Consider the following 19,671-nt stretch of genomic DNA (forward strand, 5'->3'; position numbering starts at 1 on the left):
AGATTCTCCATGTCTTCAAAATGTCAAAGATTGGCAAAATTACTGGAAAATTTTAAACTGATCGAATACCAATATATGTAAGGCTGCTTTCTGTTGATGATATATAATACTTATTGGTTTAACTGTGAAACAATCGAATCCACAGTAAACCAGCTGAACTATCAAGTACTCTGAGCATAAAACAACTTCAACGCTCAGTACTGTTCTTATCTGACAAACATACAAACACTTACTTGAACAAACTACAACGAGTTCCGGAACAAATTGCAGATCATAGAAAAATTATCGCTTACGCATCGTCGAGCGCTCCGACGTACGTGTAATGACAATTGGTTCCACGACTCTTGCAAGTTAATGCCCAGGACATAGTCAACAGATTACGAACCCAATTCTATTCTATGCCGCCCGAAAGGCCATTGATGTGGCTTATCTTAATTGACAATTAACAACCTGAACCGACTTTTTACGTCCCAAGCACGGAGACGCTCAGTTTAAATACCACTACGCATCTATGGTATGACTACGCTAAAGGTCGCATGAGGGCCTACCACGAACCTAATAAAGATCACTATTACTGTCCCACTGCTGGACAAGAGTTTTCTCCCGTAAGGAGGTACGAAGAGGCCCAACCACGCAAGCCAAGTGAGGGTTTGGGATTTTGCATTCCTTTTAGAACTGTGTGAAAGAACTCTCAGGTTGCATCACGATGTTTTCTTTCACCGTTAAAACAAGAGATAATAATTAAATAATTATTATTTGTAATTCACACATCTTCGAAAAGTCATCAGTGTGTTGCCTCGAACCGATTGTGTGCCTCGGGTTCGATCCTGCTGGCGTGCTACTAACTTATACCACGTCGCTAAGGCTGCTTTATCCTATTCTTAAGCAATTTATAATTAAAACTCAGTTGAAAAGCAATAATAATGCGAGTGAATATACCAACTAAACCCTGCAAGATTCTGCAGTGATTATATAATTAATTAGTGAACAGATATTGTTGATAGCGTGAACAATACTCAGTTTATAAGGTTCACAGTGACGTCAGTTATTCAATTAAGATTAGTGAAATTAAACGCTCTACGCTCTTTACACGCTTGCAGGCCATTAAAACAGCGGATAACGAATAATATACATGTTTTCTTGCTGTATTATGATCCCGGATCTATGAGTATCTTTATGCAGACTTTTTTTTAATTAGACACTCGCATTTATTCAAAACTAGCTGACCCGCGCAACTTCGTTTGCGTCACGTAAGAGAATGGGTGAAATTTTTTCCCGTTTTTGTAACATTTTTTACTGGTACTCTGCTCCTTTTGGTCGTAGCGTGATGATATATAGCCTATGTCCTTTCTCGGGTATCAAAATATCTCTATACCAAATTTCATGCAAATTGGTTCAGTAGTTTAGGCGTGATTGAGTAGCAGACAGACAAACAGACAGACAGAGTTACTTGCGCATTTATAATATTAGTATGGATTAGTATGGATTTTGAATAAATACTGACACTTATGACAGTCAATGGTACAGAAAGTGAATTTACCGCCAGTTCACACACAGGCCACTGTTTTTAATCAGCGAATGGTTTTAGAAATATTTGTGGCACGTAAAAATCATTGATGATATAAGAAAGGAGTTGCTAGTAACACTACCGGACACAATTTGGTCATGAAATAAATTTAATGCATATAGTAAATTTTATGATGCACAAAGTCTACCAAATATCTAATCAGTCAAAGTAACATATAGTAAAGTAACATATAGTAATATTATAGTATATATTCAGAGGACTCTTCTCCGAAATGAAATTTCTTAAACGAACAACCTTGTTTGTTTACAACCATACTCCATTTTATGAATATTGAAACTATTTGCAGTGAAATTCAATTCCGATGAACACGATCTTACATTGAAACGAAAGTATACGAGTAAAGGACTAAATTGCTAGGAACCAGCTTATGGGAATCGCTTTTTTCGTGGCCCCACCCGTGTAATCATGTCGTCACTCAAGCCTGAAAATATACTTAATGAACATAGTCGTGCGAGCGTTAGCGACAAATAAACCGTTTGTTTTAGGTTACCTTAACCAATTTGGGCATGACAATCACTCAAATACGTACAACTACAGACTAATAGACATAGTACCTAGACATAATACCTAGAGACTAGTAGAGAATTTCGCCATTGACAATTTTACTAGATTGTAATTGCTGTGTATTTCCAAAATAAAGTAGATATGACAGTAGCTCGATTCTTAACTACTATAGCCAACCGGCTAGCTATCGAGAAATTTTACAAGAGAATCTGTTTAGCGCCTCTCCCGGTCTCCTTAACCCTTGACCGCCACGGTCGGTCGGTTTTTTTTCAAAACAAACAAAAAGTGTAATATTTTGCAAAGTTTATTTATAAAACGCTTCTAAAATGTATCTTATAGCAGCCGATATCATTGCGGCTGCGTAACCCGTACTTGCCATAGTACAAGTCCCGTTCAAGATAGTTGATGTGATAAGGGATGAAAAAGAAACATTAGCTAATTCCGCGCAAGGCTTGGGCTGCGGTGTTCTGTCGTCTGACTCGTCACCGAAACACCCCAAATTTGTCTGATGCGCCATAAGCTGTTCGATCCAGGACCGTCTCACGTACTGCACGTGACCTTCGAGACTACACAGAGCCATCATATTCATCAACAAACTAGGAAAAGCGAAGTCATTCTCCGCAATAAACTCAGCTTCGCTATACATCATCGCACAATGTGTGTCGATCGTATTTTGGTCTATATTACTTGAAAATATGTAACAACCGCGAGCGAATCGAGCCATCAGGAAATATAACAGTCGACGAGTTCTAACGAAACCGTAATCAGAACCGCTGGTCGCCGTCTCGTGACAGTACTTGGGGCCAATGTCACATGACGTCCATTTTGTAACTTCATTCACTTCATTGTGCCACAACGCCACATGACATTTCAGATAGAATGTAGGATGATGTACATGTGTCTTGTGTCTATTCATTTTTTTCAAATATTCAGGCCATGTACCATACATATTAATCATATCGTCCAGTTCACAAAATGTTGTCTTCTTGAATAAATCGTCTTTAAATATTTTTAAATGTAGTGACCAGGATTTGTTATCTTCAGCCCAAAGTCTTGAGCTTAGCATTAATCGTGCTGGCGTTGACGCGTTTATTACTTTCTCGAGGAATAATTTGATGGCTTTTTCATTGATATTTATAATATTCTTGAGTTTTGTGACTTCGGTCGCTGGAATACGATGCTCTCTTACTTGAAGGGTAGACTTTAAATTGACGTTGGTGAGTTGTAATCCGAGGGCCAGCTCTTTGTCAACATAACACTTATGTGTGTCGGCAAAAATGGAGATTTTCTCCAAATTTGTTATATACTGTTTGAGGTTAATTTTTAAAGGTAAATCAGCCAAAACTTGCATTCTCTTAAACTTCTGGTCCTCGTTTAAATAAGTATTACCTAGAACACTAGGTAATATGTTTATCACACATATAGATATGACTATTTTATATTGACAAACAGTACTGATTGATTTCGCTGCCATAATTAATTGCATGTATCTCCAAATATTAGCTAGTTATGTTACTGTTTTATGGTGTCGACTAGACGACTTTCTATGTGAGTGATAACTTAGTGAAAGACTGAATTATCATCGTTATTACTGTGACTATCTTCCTTTCGTGCAAGTAATCAATTTGCATGGTTGTGGTTGTAAAAATAATGTTTGAGCAGAAATATCTCAAAAGTACAGATAGCTTACGTACTAAGATTTAATAGTAAAAACAATTACGTAGTTTCAATACGACTGTATCAGATTTGTATCGAGTATTTGACATTAGTTCGATATACTTCGACAATTACGACTACTGACAATTTTGTTTTTTATACTTTGATATTGTTATAGGACAGGTGCGTAGTATTCGTAACCGGTTGTCCTGTATTTTAGAAATAAACACAACTTAGAAAAGACAGCGCCGACAGACAGCATTAAGAATTGCTCTTGTGTTACGGGGACTTTTACAAACAACGGACACAAAGTAGGACCCGAAGCAATTATTTGTGGATCGCACAAGTAATTGTCCCGTGTGGGAATCGAACCCACGACCTCCCGATGCAATGGTAGCGGCGTGACGACCTGAACCACAGCGCTATGGAGGCAGTCAGAGATATGTATGTTGTATGACAAGATGTATGGATGTGAATGAGGAAAGGAAAGTTTGTAAGGATCGTACCAAGAGGCGGTCTTTGTTCATTGCCTTCCCCTATGGGTTTAAGACGTGATATTATGTATGTATAAATGTATGGAATTGTTAGTAGTCAATCAAGTGTCAAAGTGGTTCCATTCGCCGAAAGGTCTTTGACATGCCAGAAACCGGGACCGACTAGAGCACTGACATTTGGTATTCGTTTGTTGTGGTTTACACAATATTTTTAACTCTTGAGAGCTACTTCAGTACGTTCCGCTTTGTTAATATGATTCAATAGCTTTCAATATTGTTCGTGTCAAGTGTATATCGTACTGTTGAAATAAAAATAACAAGTTTCCGATACTGAATGACACTAGATGTTTTATTTAAAAATGTCAATTGATTAAATATAAAAACTGTGTTTAATCTAAATGTGTATAACTCAAGGGGGGTGACTGACTGACTGACATAATAATGTAGTGATCTATCAACGCACAGCCCAAGCCTCTGGGCGGATCAGGCTGAAATTTTGCATGCAGGTAGATGCTATGACGTAAGAATCTGTTATAGGATTCTGATCAATTCTACCCCTAAAGGGATAAAATAGGGGATGAAAGTTTGTATGAAAATTCTATCCTAAGTCACAAAGCACGTTGACGAAGTCGCGGGAACGTTGGAAACTTTTATTATTTTAGGTCAAATATTGTCATCAATATCATAAATATCAAAAAACATCATCATCATCATCTCAGCCGGGAATCGTCCACTGCTGGACAAAGGCCTCCCCCATCGAGCGCCAATAGGACCGGTCCTGGGCCGCCTTCATCCATCGGACTCCGGCAACCCTTACCAGGTCGTCGGTCCATCTTGTGGGGGGCCTGCCAACACTTCGTTTCTCGGTTCGTGGTCGCCACTCCAGAACCTTTCTGCCCCAACGGCCGTAGGTCCTGCGAGCTATGTGCCCTGCCCACTGCCACTTGAGGTTCGCAACTCTTAGGGCGGATCTTCTCATTTCAAAAAACATATTTTCCGTATATTTTGCATAAGTGCAAGCATAAGCTGACAAGTAAGACTTCTATACTATGTCAATAGTAAAATTGCTGGACTAAACCCTAATATATAGTTTTACATAGTTTTAGTCGGTTGAGCTGCATTTTTTCGACACGGTCGAGAAAACTTTATACTTATTTAAGTTCTAAATTTGAGTTCATACCATGATTCTTATTCGTATTTGAATAAAACTGAGAGCCCGGAGCATAGTAGGAAATTTCAAATTTAATTTAAATTTTTTAATATTTTCTATTACCATGATTACGAATGGAAGTCGCGGGCTTAACTAGTATAAAATATAAGTCGTTTATCTTAGTCATGAATGAATGTAGGTGGGTATTGTACGCGTGGGTTCCCTCTCAGATTGAGAGGGGTTAAGGGTTGGAGCTATCAAACGACGAGTGCGGCGACAGACTTCAAAATCTCTTGACCTATGATTGATTAATAATATCAGCGACAAATAAGTGTTTGTACAATCAAAACTTTACTACAAACTTAAGTTAACCTAGTTAACTTTAAAGTTATTTAACAATCACTGTGTAATTGTTTATTTAATATTGACTAACAGAAATAATGAAATTGATATGTCCATAAAAAAAATACAGTAATTTCAATTTTGTTCGTAATCACGGTAATTAAATATGGTTCCGTGATATTTAAGTTATTCAAATAAATTACAAATTTATATAGGTACTTAATATGTTTAATCAATTACAAACTTCTGCCATATAAAATCCGGGAAGACTGGAAGCCGACTCCAACATAGTTTGGAAGAAAGGCTAAGCTAATGATGAAAAACATGACTTCGAAAAATCGTTGGTGTGTTGTTTTGGGTTCGAACCATCGACAACTTGTATGGAAGGCATGTTAACTAAGCTATCACTGCTATATGCTACTCGTATATCCTTGTATTTGTGCTCGAAAATTTCAACAAACAACTAAAAACATGCAAGTAACACATGTAGTGAGAACGGTTATAATTCGTAACATATGAACCACTGCAACTTTCCGCCGCGACGGTAAACTTTTAATTAGCACATCAACTATGGGACTGCCACTTCATACTTGTATGCAGGTTGTTATTTATTTCGAGGTGAACCTTGGTCTAAAGTTGTTTAACGAAGGCCTTCGACATAATGTAACTTCATGCCTATTATACTCAAAGGCGTAGTTTGTGCGAAGTATACCTGCATTTCGAGGCGCCCATAGCCAGTTACGCTCACCGGTCGGAAAACGATCTGTGGGTTAAGCTACCCTTGGCACGGTCATACCATAGATGGGTGACCATGGGTATTTGAACTGGGCGTCTCCGTGCTTCGGAGGGCACGTTTAAAGTCGGTCCAGGTTGTTATCTTCTACGATAACAGTTGTTAAGCCACTTTAAAAGCCTTAGGGCGGCTTGAACAACTTTAACACTAGGTTGACTAACCATACGATGAAGAAGTAGAAGAAGACCTGCATTTCACCGGTAACGGTTGGGACCAGACTTCAGGCTGTTGTAGTAAATATTCTAATAGGATAAATTAATGAGATAATACCAATAGTATTCCGCTTGTCCCAGGATTCATACTCGGAATCTCGTACTCTGTCATCGCATATACTATCGCCCAGACCGCAGAAACATTTCGATAATAAAAAAACAAGAACATACAAACATAATTTTAAATTATGTCTGTATTTAGTTATTCTTTGACTAATCGCACCTCGTGCTATCAATCCATAATCCCTTCAAATTCAACAATAAATTTACTAAGTATATTTTTTCAAACCTAAAGATAATAAATTTTAACTCATATTAAATTATCTACAAAAGCCATTAAGTGGCTTAGAAGTTAAGTGTATAAGCTGAATTAATTATTCAGTGCAACACTGAGTACATAGTGTGATAAGGTTCTATTAACTTTCATTGTGTTATCAGCCCGTACAGGCTGGTTTAAATCTATACTAATATTATAAAGCTAAAGAGTTTGTTTGTTTGTTTGAATGCACTAATCTCGGGAACTACTGGTCCAATTTGAAAAATTATTTCAGTGTTAGATAGCCCATTTATCGAGGAAGGCTATAGGCTATATATCATACGCTGCGACCAATAGGAGCAGAGTACCAGTGAAAAATGTTACTAAAACGGGGAAAATTATGATTCTCTTATGTGACGCAAGCGAGGTTGCAAGTTGCGCGGGTCAGCTAGTTATCTATATTTGATTCTTTGCTCGCAGGGAATTATAAAAAATAATTTATTTCAACTTCGTGATAAATCCTTGCTGTGCAAAGTCCCCAGCCCGTACTTAACCAGCTTGGTGGACTCAAGGCATAATCCCTGAAATTAGGATCAAATAGGAAGTCTAGGAGGATTGATATTAAAAACTGATTTATTTTTTTACCTATGACCAGGCTAAATTTCATTAAAATCGGTTTAGTTGTTTAGCCGTAACGGACTTGCATTTTCCGTGTAAATGTTCAGGTAACTTTTTAATTAAATAATAAAATATTTAATTTTATTGCGTAGTAAGTTTAATATTCATAATAGTTACGTTGTTACCATACTTGTGATTCCTTTGTACAATCTATTCCATCACACTGAAACATAATAAAACAATTATCTAATCTAAATTATATTTTTAACGATCTTTTCTTTGTAGTAATTAATAACTTTTCAATCTTATAACATCACATATTATAACATATTGACAGCACTTAACGTGAGACAAGGATAACACAAAGAAGTTATTTACAATCTGGATTATTACATAAGATACCTTTTTACTCCGGGAAAGGTTCGTCACATTAAATCGCGAACAATAACTAGTATTAATACGCACCTCCACGCTACAAGTTACTCCTTTACACTAGAATCAAATAAAACAAATTAAAATAAACCTTCTTGACTAGTTCGAAATTAAATGAGGATATAAACAGGATGCAGACGGCTCATAGCTAGTTGCGCTCACCAGTCCGTAAACGATCAAGTGGGTTAAGCAATCTCAGCGCGAACATTCTATAGATGGGTGACCGTGTTATAGTGTTATTTGAACTGAACTCATAATATTATTATGCAACGAGTAACTACCATGGCTTGCTTCCTTCGTATGGCAAGAAGTCCTTAGTCATGAAATTGAATTAAACAACAATTTGTTTTAATATTGTTAGTTAATTACCAATAATTATTTTTGGTGCCTGCCTACCCCTACAGAAAAATGGCGTCATATTATGCATGTATATATTAACAATTTTCTTTAAAAACGCAATTCCGCAGCCTGTACGTAATCAATTACAGCATATTTGTCCACTAGGCTCACGAGTCATATTAAGATATTTGAATTTCGAAAATTAAAAAGAGAAAGAACGCATCTACAATATGGCACCAGCCAATAGGAAAACAGTAAGAAAGCCTCTCTTTCCTAGCGCCTTTGCTATTGGGCGGGCGGCGCACGCGACGCTGCCGCACCGTTTGATCTATCCCGCCATTAGCCAGTCCCGCGTAAACCTGTGCCCTTGACACATTAAATCAGAATTTTCCGTGCAAAAAAATTTAATTTTAAGTGAATATTTCCCAAAAGATGCTTGTTTATTGTTTTTGATTTAGTTTTTAGTGTAATTAAGTAGTAATAGTTAGTGTTTTGTGTGATAAAGATAGTTAAGTAATTTATGATTAAGTGCTTGCCTACAAAAGGACGCCATAGTGTTGTTGATAGTTTATCATTATTTGGTAGTGAGTTTTTGTGTTGTTTCGCGGTACCTAATTCACGGCGGAAGATTTGTTGTAACAAGGGTGTGCCCTAATATGCATCACCGATTAGAGCTTTGTATCAGTCGAGATGGCGATCAAATTAAACTCGTCGTCATTTAAATATTGATCGTTGTTTTCAAAGATTAGTTCTCGAAGTCATTAGTGATGATTAATAAGTATCAACAACTAAGTGATAATAACTTGTAAGTGGGTAGGTAATGCATTCGCCGCACGAGGTGTCAGTGTCGTCACAGGAGCGAGATGCGCCGGCGCTGAACTCTCAAGCCTTGCTTCGTGGCCGCTGTTGCTCCAGCGTAGGGGTAAGTAATATAATTTGTAGTCATGGCGGCGTGATAGGTCTAAATGAATGTTTTTACAGAGTTATTTTTATTTATCTTGTATGTGTAACAGTTAAATCTTTTCAAATAACCAACAACGTTATTTTTTTGTATATCACCATAAGTTGAAGAAAACAAACCATGACAGTGACTCGTTATATGTTATAAGAAACTTACGGTAGCTTTACATGCTTCTCCTTTGCACTGAAAATAAATACACAAACGATAAATCCCTGCCGCAGCCACTATACCGGCGGTTAACCGTAGATACAATACATAATTATGTCAAGTTATATTAGGCTTCTTGCTTCCCTTCTTTGACAATATTGATTATAATTGGGTTGTTGAATGAGTGAAAGAATAATGATTTAACTTGTACTCGTAAAAGGTTCATCTAAAGCCCTCAGGCAGTGTATGCGTAATGTTTTTCAAAAAAAAATTGAAATTGAAAGTATTATAGACAGAGACTGAAACATTTTATTAGGCACTCATTTTATACCAATGAAAATATGAAACTACACCCGGTGTAATTACATATTTTCGTTGGTATAAAATCCGTATTTCTATACTAAAATACGATATTGACATTAAAATTTCACAAAAAGAAGCTGATTTGACCGATAGTTGTACCTGAGCCTTACACAGCCTGAACATTTTAACCTTTTACGAGTACAAGTTTCATAATTTTTCGTTAACCCAGTCAACTACCCAATTTCTAAAATGATTCTTTCCATCTTAAGTATTTCTAAAACAATCATTCACCTGTAAACTCTCGCTCCAATAATTTTGTGAAAGAATCATTATTTTTCTCACGTCCCGTGTACTGAACCTTTGTAAATGTTATTTTTATTCCACTCTGTTTATTTATTCGTATAGAAAACGTTTTTGATGTGAAGCACTTAATAGATTGTGTGTAAACTATTTCCTCTTTCATGTTTATCTCTCTCTTTCTATGTGTGTTTGTCTGTTTATTTTTCAGCATTTTTAACGTAATAAATCGGCACATTGCACGTTACTTAAATATAACGCTTAAAAAATATAAAATGAGGTAACTCTTTTTAAAAGAATTACAAAAAAAAAGCAATTAAAATTACCGAATACAGTACATACCAGTTAGTGTTCATTCAAAATATAACTACTAATACTATAATTTTTGATCACAATGATACTATTTGATATAAGATAAGTATATACCTATGTATTTTTCATCCGTACATCAAACCTAAACTTCCATCCCAGAGAAACGTGTGAATCGAAATATCATAGGTAGGTATGTAATAACTATTGTCTACTTACTTTTGCTTTGCACTTATATCCCTCACACTGTAATACATAATTAATATTACTATTAATTTTATTAGTTGTTAACCTAGAGTTTAAATTATCAAAGGCTTTTTACTAAAAACTTTAGTGTCCAAACTTTCGACAGAATAGTATCGAATTCGTCTCACTTTGATGTTTGTAGCAAACTATTGGAGAACTAATTTAAAAGTTTATACTAATTTTATTGCCCACCGAAAACAGTTTGGTACCTTTTTAATATTTCTGGATACATAAGTATATCTAATATTTTAGAAGCCACATCACATTAGTCAGCTCGTGACCACGATCGATGCAATTCGATCGAAACGTCGGGTGAACAAATAAGGTATCCTAATCTTTAATTTTCAATCGCGATTAAGACCCGTTACATTATAATATTATGTGTTCACGTCGGGACAGTTTAAAATCATTCATAAGTATATCTTTCTTGAGTACATACCTCTGCTCTGCACTTCGGCCCTGTACACTAAAAAAGGAAAAAAAAAACATATAGAAATGCGCAACCGTCTCATATTGCCCATATATGATCGTAAATTGTACCATGGCGATTGAAACTCCATGTCGAAAAAACCATTGGAACTTGTAAACATAATATTAATTAAATCAATTCTCTTGACGAAAAGACTTCGCCATCATATTTCCCTTGTGTTGGCTAACATGACGGGGAGAACATATTGCACAATGTTGCCAACCACACAACATTACATAGGAAATCCCATGGGAGGTAGGAGCGGTTTTGATGGTATACCATCACCATATCGACCTTTCAGAACACGAAGGCAATCAAAATAATCAAGTGATGTAACTTACAGTCAATAGCAAAGATATTTATGCACTGTCATATTTTAAACCATTAACATATGTACGTACATACATACATGCATGTATAAAGTCGCGTCTTCTTCCCATAGGGGCAGGCAAAGACCAGAAAGAATAATTATAGATAAACCGTTTATTAGCTTTTTCGTGTGCAAGCCACATATAAACCATTGCTGGCATTTGGGATATAGTTGGAGGTATTTAACAAAGTCATACATATTTGTATTAGCATTATTTACCCAAAAGTGTTAAGACCAGACTAGAGAACACTGTTTTCTATTGTGCAGACTAAGGCGTCTGAAATAATCTCAAGTTTCACCATTGACAATGTTATATGGGGCGAACTTATTGACATATATCGGGCACGTTACCTGGTTCCAGGCTACTACTACTAATACAAACTAGAAAAAAACAACCCGGGTATCGAACCCGAGACCTCTGCTAGGCAGTATAGGCAGCATACGCTACCAACTGCGCCATAGAGACAAAACACAATCAGCGTCTCAAGCTCTCATATACCTCTAATAGATTAGGCGATTTAAATTTTATATTAAACTAGCTGACCCGCGCAACTTCGCTTGCGTCCTATAAGGGAGAATGGGTGAAATTTTTCCCCGTTTTTGTAACATTAATTACTGGTACTCTGCTCCTTTTGGTCGTAGCGTGATGATATATAGCCTATGTCCTTTCTCGGGTATCAAAATATCTCCATACCAAATTTCATGCAAATTGGTTCGGTAGTTAAGGCGTGATTGAGTAGCAGACAGACAGACAGAGTTACTTTTGCATTTATAATATTAGTATGGAGTATGGAGGATTTATGTACTTCCAGTCAACACGGTTTTATAATAATTTTATATAAACAAAGCCATTCAACGTTTTGATTTTGTAATAACAAACCCTTGCTGATTAATAAAGGTTGTGAAATCCCATGGAAGGGTTGAAACACGGGGTTTTTTAGAAATGTTTTTTAATCAATTTATTTAGCGGGTTTTTTGTTGTTTTGCTTTTTTTTGAAAGTGATAAAACACAATGTTTGTACCTAGTAATATTATCAAAATTCAAATTCAAATTCAAAATCATTTATTGCAACAAACATGGTTCAAAGTTCTTATTTATAATACAGTTTCACATATTTGGCCGTTATAGGGACGCTGCCCCCGCCGCCGCGGCCGGCCCGTACCGTGCCGCAATACTAATATCGTGATATCTCCTAAACTATATGTCTAAATAACACACTGTAAACTGCAAAAATAATCTAAATTAAATGCTCGTGATGATGAACTTACTTATTTTGATAAGGATATATGTATTATTGGTTATATCACCAGTTAAACATCACCCAACGAATTAAATGTTTTTTTAATACAGAAAAGTAGTTTTTGTGACTTAAATAAAAAAGCTGGATATATGTCATCACGGACTTTTTTGTAGAACTAATAAAGACCAATGTTTTTGCTATACATTGTTCTTACTTGTATCCAACGGTATAAGCGGCGCACGCACAAATGCAATCTTCAATTAGATTTTTTTTCTGACTTCTTGGACATAAATCGCTATAACTCAGCTAATATAGTTTCAATGTATTTCAATTATATATAAAAACCTGTCGGAGAAAATACTCTTTCTATTAGTGAAAACCGCATCAAAATCCGTTGCGTAGTTTTAAAGTTTTATGCATACGAAGGGACTACAGACAAAATGGGCGACTTTGTTTTATACTATGTAGTGATATTAATATTAAATATAGCTGACCCACGCAACTTCGCTTGCGTCACATAAGAGAGAATGGATCAGAATTTTCCCCGTTTTTGTAACACTTTTTACTGTTACTCTGCTCCTATTGGTCGTAGCGTGATGATATATAGCCTAAAGCCTTCCTCGATAAATGGGCTATATAACACTGAGAATTTTTCAAATCGGACCAGCAGTTCCTGAGATTAGCGCGTTCAAACAAACAAACAAACAAACAAACTCTTCAGCTTTATAATATTAGTATAGATTGTTGGACAACTCACACATGGTCATTTGATTCCAAACTAAGCAGAGCTTGTACTATGGTAACCAAATAACTGATAAACATACTTATATACTTCTAAATACATACATACATATAGATAAATTGACATCCAGGCTCAGAATAAATACTCGTGCTCATCACACAAAGATTTGTCCCGGGTGGGATTCGAACCCACCACACGCGGCGCTACGGTTGTTGCGGCGAGGTGACCGCTTAAACTTAAATTATCGTGTTTAGAAACGTACTATACCTTATCTATGTAAAAGGTTATCAGTTAACCGTTGAAACAATTCTAAACTTATTTATTTCAATTAAAAATCTAATCATTTAATTAAAAAGGTCAAATATTGACTTTGGAGATAATAAATTGTATGATAATAGTATCTTCCCGCGACTTTGTCTACATAAAAAAAATATTGAGTTGTAAATATTTTTCTGATTGAATGGATTTGAATAAACCTTAGACGTCAAACATTTACGAGATATAATCAATCTTTCTTGTTTTGTTTAGTCTCTGTCTTCCCTCTGAGGACAATGTAATCTTATCTAATATGTACGGAATCTATCTCTTCGCGAAGTTTCACCCAAATGCGTTCAGACGTTTAGCTGTGCAAATCTATACTAATAATATAAAGATGAATAGTTTGTTTATTTATACGCACTAATCTTAGGAAGTGAATAGAATAAAACATATTTACGCAATAGTCTAATTATTAAGGGAGTTCGTACAGGCTACCTGTATAACAGCACGCTATAACTAAAAGGAGTGGAGCAGTATTAAAAAATGTGAAAACCAAACTCCACGCGAAGATAATCGTGGGAAAACAATACAACGAAATTAGTTTATTTTATCTATATATAATATGTATAAATATAAATGAATTCCTGTTCGTTAGTCTCACTAAAACTGGTGAACGGCTGGACCGATATGGCTTATTTTGGTCTTGAATTATTTTGGAAGTCCAGAGAAGGTGTAAAAGGTGAATAAATTTGAAAATGCGCGGTATTAAATAAAAACAAGAAAGCGTGAGCGGAGCTGCGCGGGTCAGCTAGTTATTTAATAAATAATATTTATGTTTTGTTTCTACGTATAACATAATCAAAGTTAAATAATGACCCGGAAACATGAACCCGGGACCTCGCGCCAGACCCTATTATTGTCATCAATCATCTTGCGTCACTTGCGTGAAGTTTGTGGTCACATATTATTATTATACCTATTAATATAGATATGACCTTCGTAGCTGTGGTTAAAGTCGTCGCTACGCCACTGCCATTGCGTCGGGAGGTCGTTGGTTCGATTCCCACAGAGAACAATTAATTGTTGTATAGCTGTTTGTCAGTAAAAGTTCCTTCGACATAAGGTAAATTCTTATATAGTCTTTTTAAAACTGAAAGCTTTAACTGAAACAGGTATACTAATTTGGTAGAAAGGTATTTAGAATCCATTATCGATTCAACCATCTGTGGGGCCAGTTTTTATAATTGACAACTGAGTAGCTATCAAGAAATGTTGTTAAAAATCCCAATTTTTATTGATTATTTGATGAAATTATCCCAAACAATTTCATCAAGTTTAGTAATCAATAAAAAACCGGATAAGTGCGAGTCGGACTAGAGCACGGAGGGTTCCGTACGAAAAAACAATACGAAAAAAAAAACACGTATATTGTATGGGGACCCCTTTAATGTACTTAAATTTCTAATTTATAGCATTTGTTAGATGCTACGGAAATAAATAATTTGTGAAAATTGCAGCTTCTTAGCGGTTTGTGAGATAAAGTCTGGTGACAGACGGACAGATGGACGGACGGACAGCGGAGGCTTAGTTATGGGGTTCCCTTTTTAAACTTTGGGTACGGAACCATAAAAATGTGAAACTCTTAGGCAATAAGAACGAAATATTTATTTCTCTTCGTACCAGCACTTCTGAGCGACGTTATATAAGGCCGGGATAACTAATGTAGCAAGCGTTTAAACTACTTGTAAACTAAAATACTAATTAGTCTTGTGACAAGAGCTTTAGCTTTGAGCCATTAATCATTCTTATTCTTGTTACTAATATTATAATTGCAAAAGTTTTTGCATAATTATATAATCATATTACATACACAATTATTTACATATGTTGTTACACTGAAAGAATTTTGATGATGCACCTGTCGTTGTTTTAAAACATAAGGGCCACAAATGAAAATTATAAATTATCTTTCATTATAAAAAAGAAATATCGATTAAAACGAACGATGTTGCAGACTCAACTAAATTAAATACATATAAAAATAATATCAATAATACCTATTATGTATACAACTTACGGAAGCGATACAAAGCATGCTGGAACACTGAAAATATAATGATTTAAGTAAGTTAGATATTTACGAAAAAAAAAAAAGAATTAGCGAAATCGGTTCAACAACTCCTCCCGAGATTTACGTTTAGCAACAAAGCGTTTTATTTTTATACTGCAGAAAATAATGCGGCCACTACTATTACGTCGGGAGGTAGTGAGTCCGATCCACAAATAGCTGTCTGGCTGTACTTTATGTCCGTTGTTTGTAAAAGACCCCGCGACAGAAGAGCAAATCTTAGTACGGGAGATGTCTTAAAAAATATGCCTAGTTTTTACTTACTTGACTGAAACACTCGTCTTTTGCATCAATCTAAGGACAGAAAGGAAGTTGTCTATTAATGTGTATTAAACAGTTCTATATACATACATAACATCACGCCTGTTATACCTGAAGGAATTAGGCAGCAGAGTACGAATACACCCATATTCCGCCTTTTATAATAAATAAAAAATACAAACTACTTACTCCTGTTTTACATTCATCACCTGCGCACTGAAAATGTAAACTTTTCATTAATTTTAGCCGTCGATCTGCTGCTTTACTACGTAGTATCTCATGCCTGCGACTCCGTCTGTGTCCGTCTGTCATTTACCAAATCGTATCGCATTGGGTCTTGTTTCTCGCTCACAAAAGACAGTCAGCGGGGGCCAGGCAGTCAAATTGTATGGATATATGATTGACTTACCCTTCCATCACAGTCCAAGTTTGGTTGAGCCTATAAATAAACCAGAATATTATGGTTATAGCACACAAAACTAACTCAGAAAGGGATTGTCACCGTATTGCCTTTCATCTGGTCGTGAAACAGGCTTAAAGACTGCTTTTAACTATCATTATGGGCTGTAATGTATTCATATGTTATCGGAAATGTACGTCATCCGTCATTGTATAAAATTCCTAGGAATTCCTATACAATAAACAGGTACGCTCTTTATTCCTTCACTGTCATAGCCGGGTGGGATGGATAACCGACCAGTGAAAGGTCAGAGAAGCACCGACAACCTTACGTGCTCTCTGAGCCACGGTGGTACAAACCTCAAATTCCTTAGTCTGGACATTTCACAAAGCATTTTCTGACAGAATATATTCACGCATTGTCACTGCCTTTGTTATTCAACCCGAATTTCTCCATCTGTTCCATACAAGTCATATTTGCCCTACATTTCTCCATTAACTTTAACAAATATACAAACAGCCCGTGACCTAATAAACCAAAAAAATGGCGTCATAAGGAATAAATAGCCACTTTCACATGTAAAAGACACATTGAACTTAAAGAAATGAATGGAAAAAGCTCTTCAGGCCGCAATGTACTCTAATACTATGTACAAAGGGTCGTTTTTATTTTGTATTGGTAAAGGGAAAACGATTCAATTTGTACCCTCGTTATCGGTTTAGGAAAAATGCTGATTTGAAAACCCGAATGGCTGTGAATATATAGAAATACATTATCTAATATAACGCTATGACTTTATATGGATGGAAGCGATGCTCTTTTTGTAAATTATTTCGTTTTATTTTTACACGAAGATATTTAACTTATTCTTGATGAAGCATAAGTTTTTATTACTAAATTAGTTAATTAGTTAGCTATGAATGAGGGACCTTTTTATATATTATTTTTAATATGTCATTCAGCTTCCGACTACGTTCATGATAACATGCGCCAAAACGTCAAGCAACCGGAATTTATGTTGGATAGATAGCGATGTGTTGGATAGTTGTGCCACGTGAAATTGAATCGGAATTGTGTATTGCGCACTTAAAAATGTATGCACAGACATGCCTATTCAATTTTATTAGTATTACGATAGGTAAGTACAATAATATAATATTTACAACTTTAAAAATAAGGTAAGTTTACACTACTATATACAAATGGATAAAAAAATTAAACATAATGAATATGCGAACTCTTCCACATCGCTGTCGCTTTGAATTTGATTTATAGCATTCAAAACTATGATATGATTTAGTAATTTAGCCCACATACACTAACTTGTAGGTACTCACATAGGACACAAAACCCTACACAACATACCTCTTTATCTATTCGCTAAAGAAACGCTATTGAATACATAAACTACCGCTAAATGCACTAGAAACCGGGCATTAATGGTTTTTTTTGACAATTTGATCATCTATGTAAAACTGAGAACTGCGCAGTTTTAGGTACATTAATTTACAAGACATGAGGCAACCAAATTGAGAAATGCGTAGTTTTACTTAAATTTATAAGACGTGAAGCAACACATTTTAGTAATTTTACCTTTTACTCAACTTAGTAATCTGGCTTATAAACTAAAATACTATTATGTACTCACATAGGACACAAAACCCTACACAACATACCTGGACAGTGAATATCACGACAACAACACAAGCGACGAGCAACATTGTCTCAACAGAATTACATACACATTGTCACACTGATATCTTAACTGAATTACTAGGCTTGATTAGATCTGGCCATGTGGTAGCACTCGTAAAACTAATAAGAGAAAAGGTTGTTTAGACAACAACGAAAGAAATAACTATGACAGTTTTCGTACTATTATTATAAATTAACGTGTTTAAACTATCGTGACTTGTACACATAATGTATTAATATTGTAAATGCGAAAGTCTGAATGTCTATCTGCTTGTTGTGACTAAATAGCTGAACCGATTTTGATGAAATTTTGCAGGAGGATTTAAAAGAACTTTTTAATAAGAAGGTTTTATGATAGCGGAGTGTCAGCGCTTGTCGTGTCAGATATCTTCGTAATCAAATGTTTTCTCATTAAAGACTTAACTCTAAACACCTAGACACTACTCTAACAGTTTTTACGCTAATATTCTATTGCGAAAGTCTGAATGTCTGTTTGTTATGTTTTTGTGACTAAATTGCTGAACCGATTTTGATAAAAATTTGCCTAGGGATAGTTGAAGACTTGAGATTTTCTTTTAATCTATGTCTAAAGATGAAGTGAATCTGACACCTCCCTTCGTATCAGATACTCTCGTAATCGTTTAACCCTTAACTGTCCCACAGCTGGGCAAGAGTCTCCTCCCTAACGAGCAAACAAATTATGATTATGAAAATGACTGTCTATAGTTTGAGCGGTAGAGCATGCGGATAATCATGACATCTCAGGTTCGACTCCTAGATCGCGTAAAGTGTTATTGAGCTAATCTTTTAATTGTTGCAATATTCTAAACTATATAACGATCAAAATTCTTGTACGAACAGCCGTTTGACACAGAAAAAAAAGGACAAGCAATCACATTTTCATGAAACAAAAAACTTGCTAAACTTTGATTCAAACTCGCCATATTAAAACAAACCATTGTGAAAGGAATTTAAACGATTCGGTCACAAGCCGTCAGTCACAAGCTTCAGTTAAGGGTGCTTAATTACACCCCTGTCGTACAGATAAGGGTAGCATCTTGAACCCAAGGTAATTAGCTCCACATACTTGTGAGAGTAGCAGATCATTGAATAGAATTAAATTTTGAAGGTCGTTTAATGCATATTATTTAAACTCTCGCGTTGCATGTTTAATGTATAATAGAATACGGGAATTAACGCGAACACGCATTTTACTTTAAAATGCCTAACGTTTCGGAGCAGGTTGCACTCGCCGTGGTCGCAGGCTGACTGGTCTGATCGTTTTAAGGTTATTCACTTGCATCGGGTGTCGCAATGACAATACATTTTTTTGTTTATTTTTTATACTCTGAAATTATATTGGTGAAAAGTATGAAAGCTCCAATTAATAAATTGATTGGTTGTGTGGGAGCTCTTAAGCATTCATATTATGCTCTTCTTTTAGTAGGTATTTGTTGTTA

The 19,671-nt window shown here is 35.7% G+C and overlaps 1 protein-coding gene across 1 annotated transcript; it reads right to left on the reverse strand.

Moving 5' to 3' along the window:
• Positions 1–7,747: 7,747 nt before the first annotated feature.
• LOC142980704 (uncharacterized) lies at positions 7,748–18,275 on the reverse strand. The gene is made up of 10 exons (XM_076126238.1): positions 18,193–18,275; positions 16,526–16,555; positions 16,306–16,332; positions 16,120–16,149; positions 15,805–15,831; positions 11,087–11,113; positions 10,621–10,647; positions 9,502–9,528; positions 8,079–8,105; positions 7,748–7,836 (listed from the first exon to the last, which is right to left on the reverse strand). Exons 1-10 carry the CDS (start codon positions 18,235–18,237, stop codon positions 7,795–7,797), a joined length of 309 nt encoding a protein of 102 aa, XP_075982353.1. The 5' UTR covers positions 18,238–18,275; the 3' UTR covers positions 7,748–7,794.
• Between the last annotated feature and the right edge of the window lie 1,396 nt (positions 18,276–19,671).

This window comes from Anticarsia gemmatalis, chromosome 18 (assembly GCF_050436995.1).
Source record: "Anticarsia gemmatalis isolate Benzon Research Colony breed Stoneville strain chromosome 18, ilAntGemm2 primary, whole genome shotgun sequence".
NCBI classification, from domain to species: domain Eukaryota; kingdom Metazoa; phylum Arthropoda; class Insecta; order Lepidoptera; family Erebidae; genus Anticarsia; species Anticarsia gemmatalis.

Bases quoted from the DNA above. Each gene is read 5' to 3' on its own strand.
- LOC142980704 (XM_076126238.1), bottom strand. From the start codon at position 18,237: ATGTTGCTCGTCGCTTGTGTTGTTGTCGTGATATTCACTGTCCAG. The intron at 10,648-11,086 runs GTATGTACTCAA...TATGTATTACAG, and splicing joins GGCCGAAGTGCAGAGCAGAG to TGTGAGGGATATAAGTGCAA. The intron at 8,106-9,501 runs GTAAGTTTCTTA...ATTTGATTCTAG, and splicing joins GAGAAGCATGTAAAGCTACC to TGTAAAGGAGTAACTTGTAG.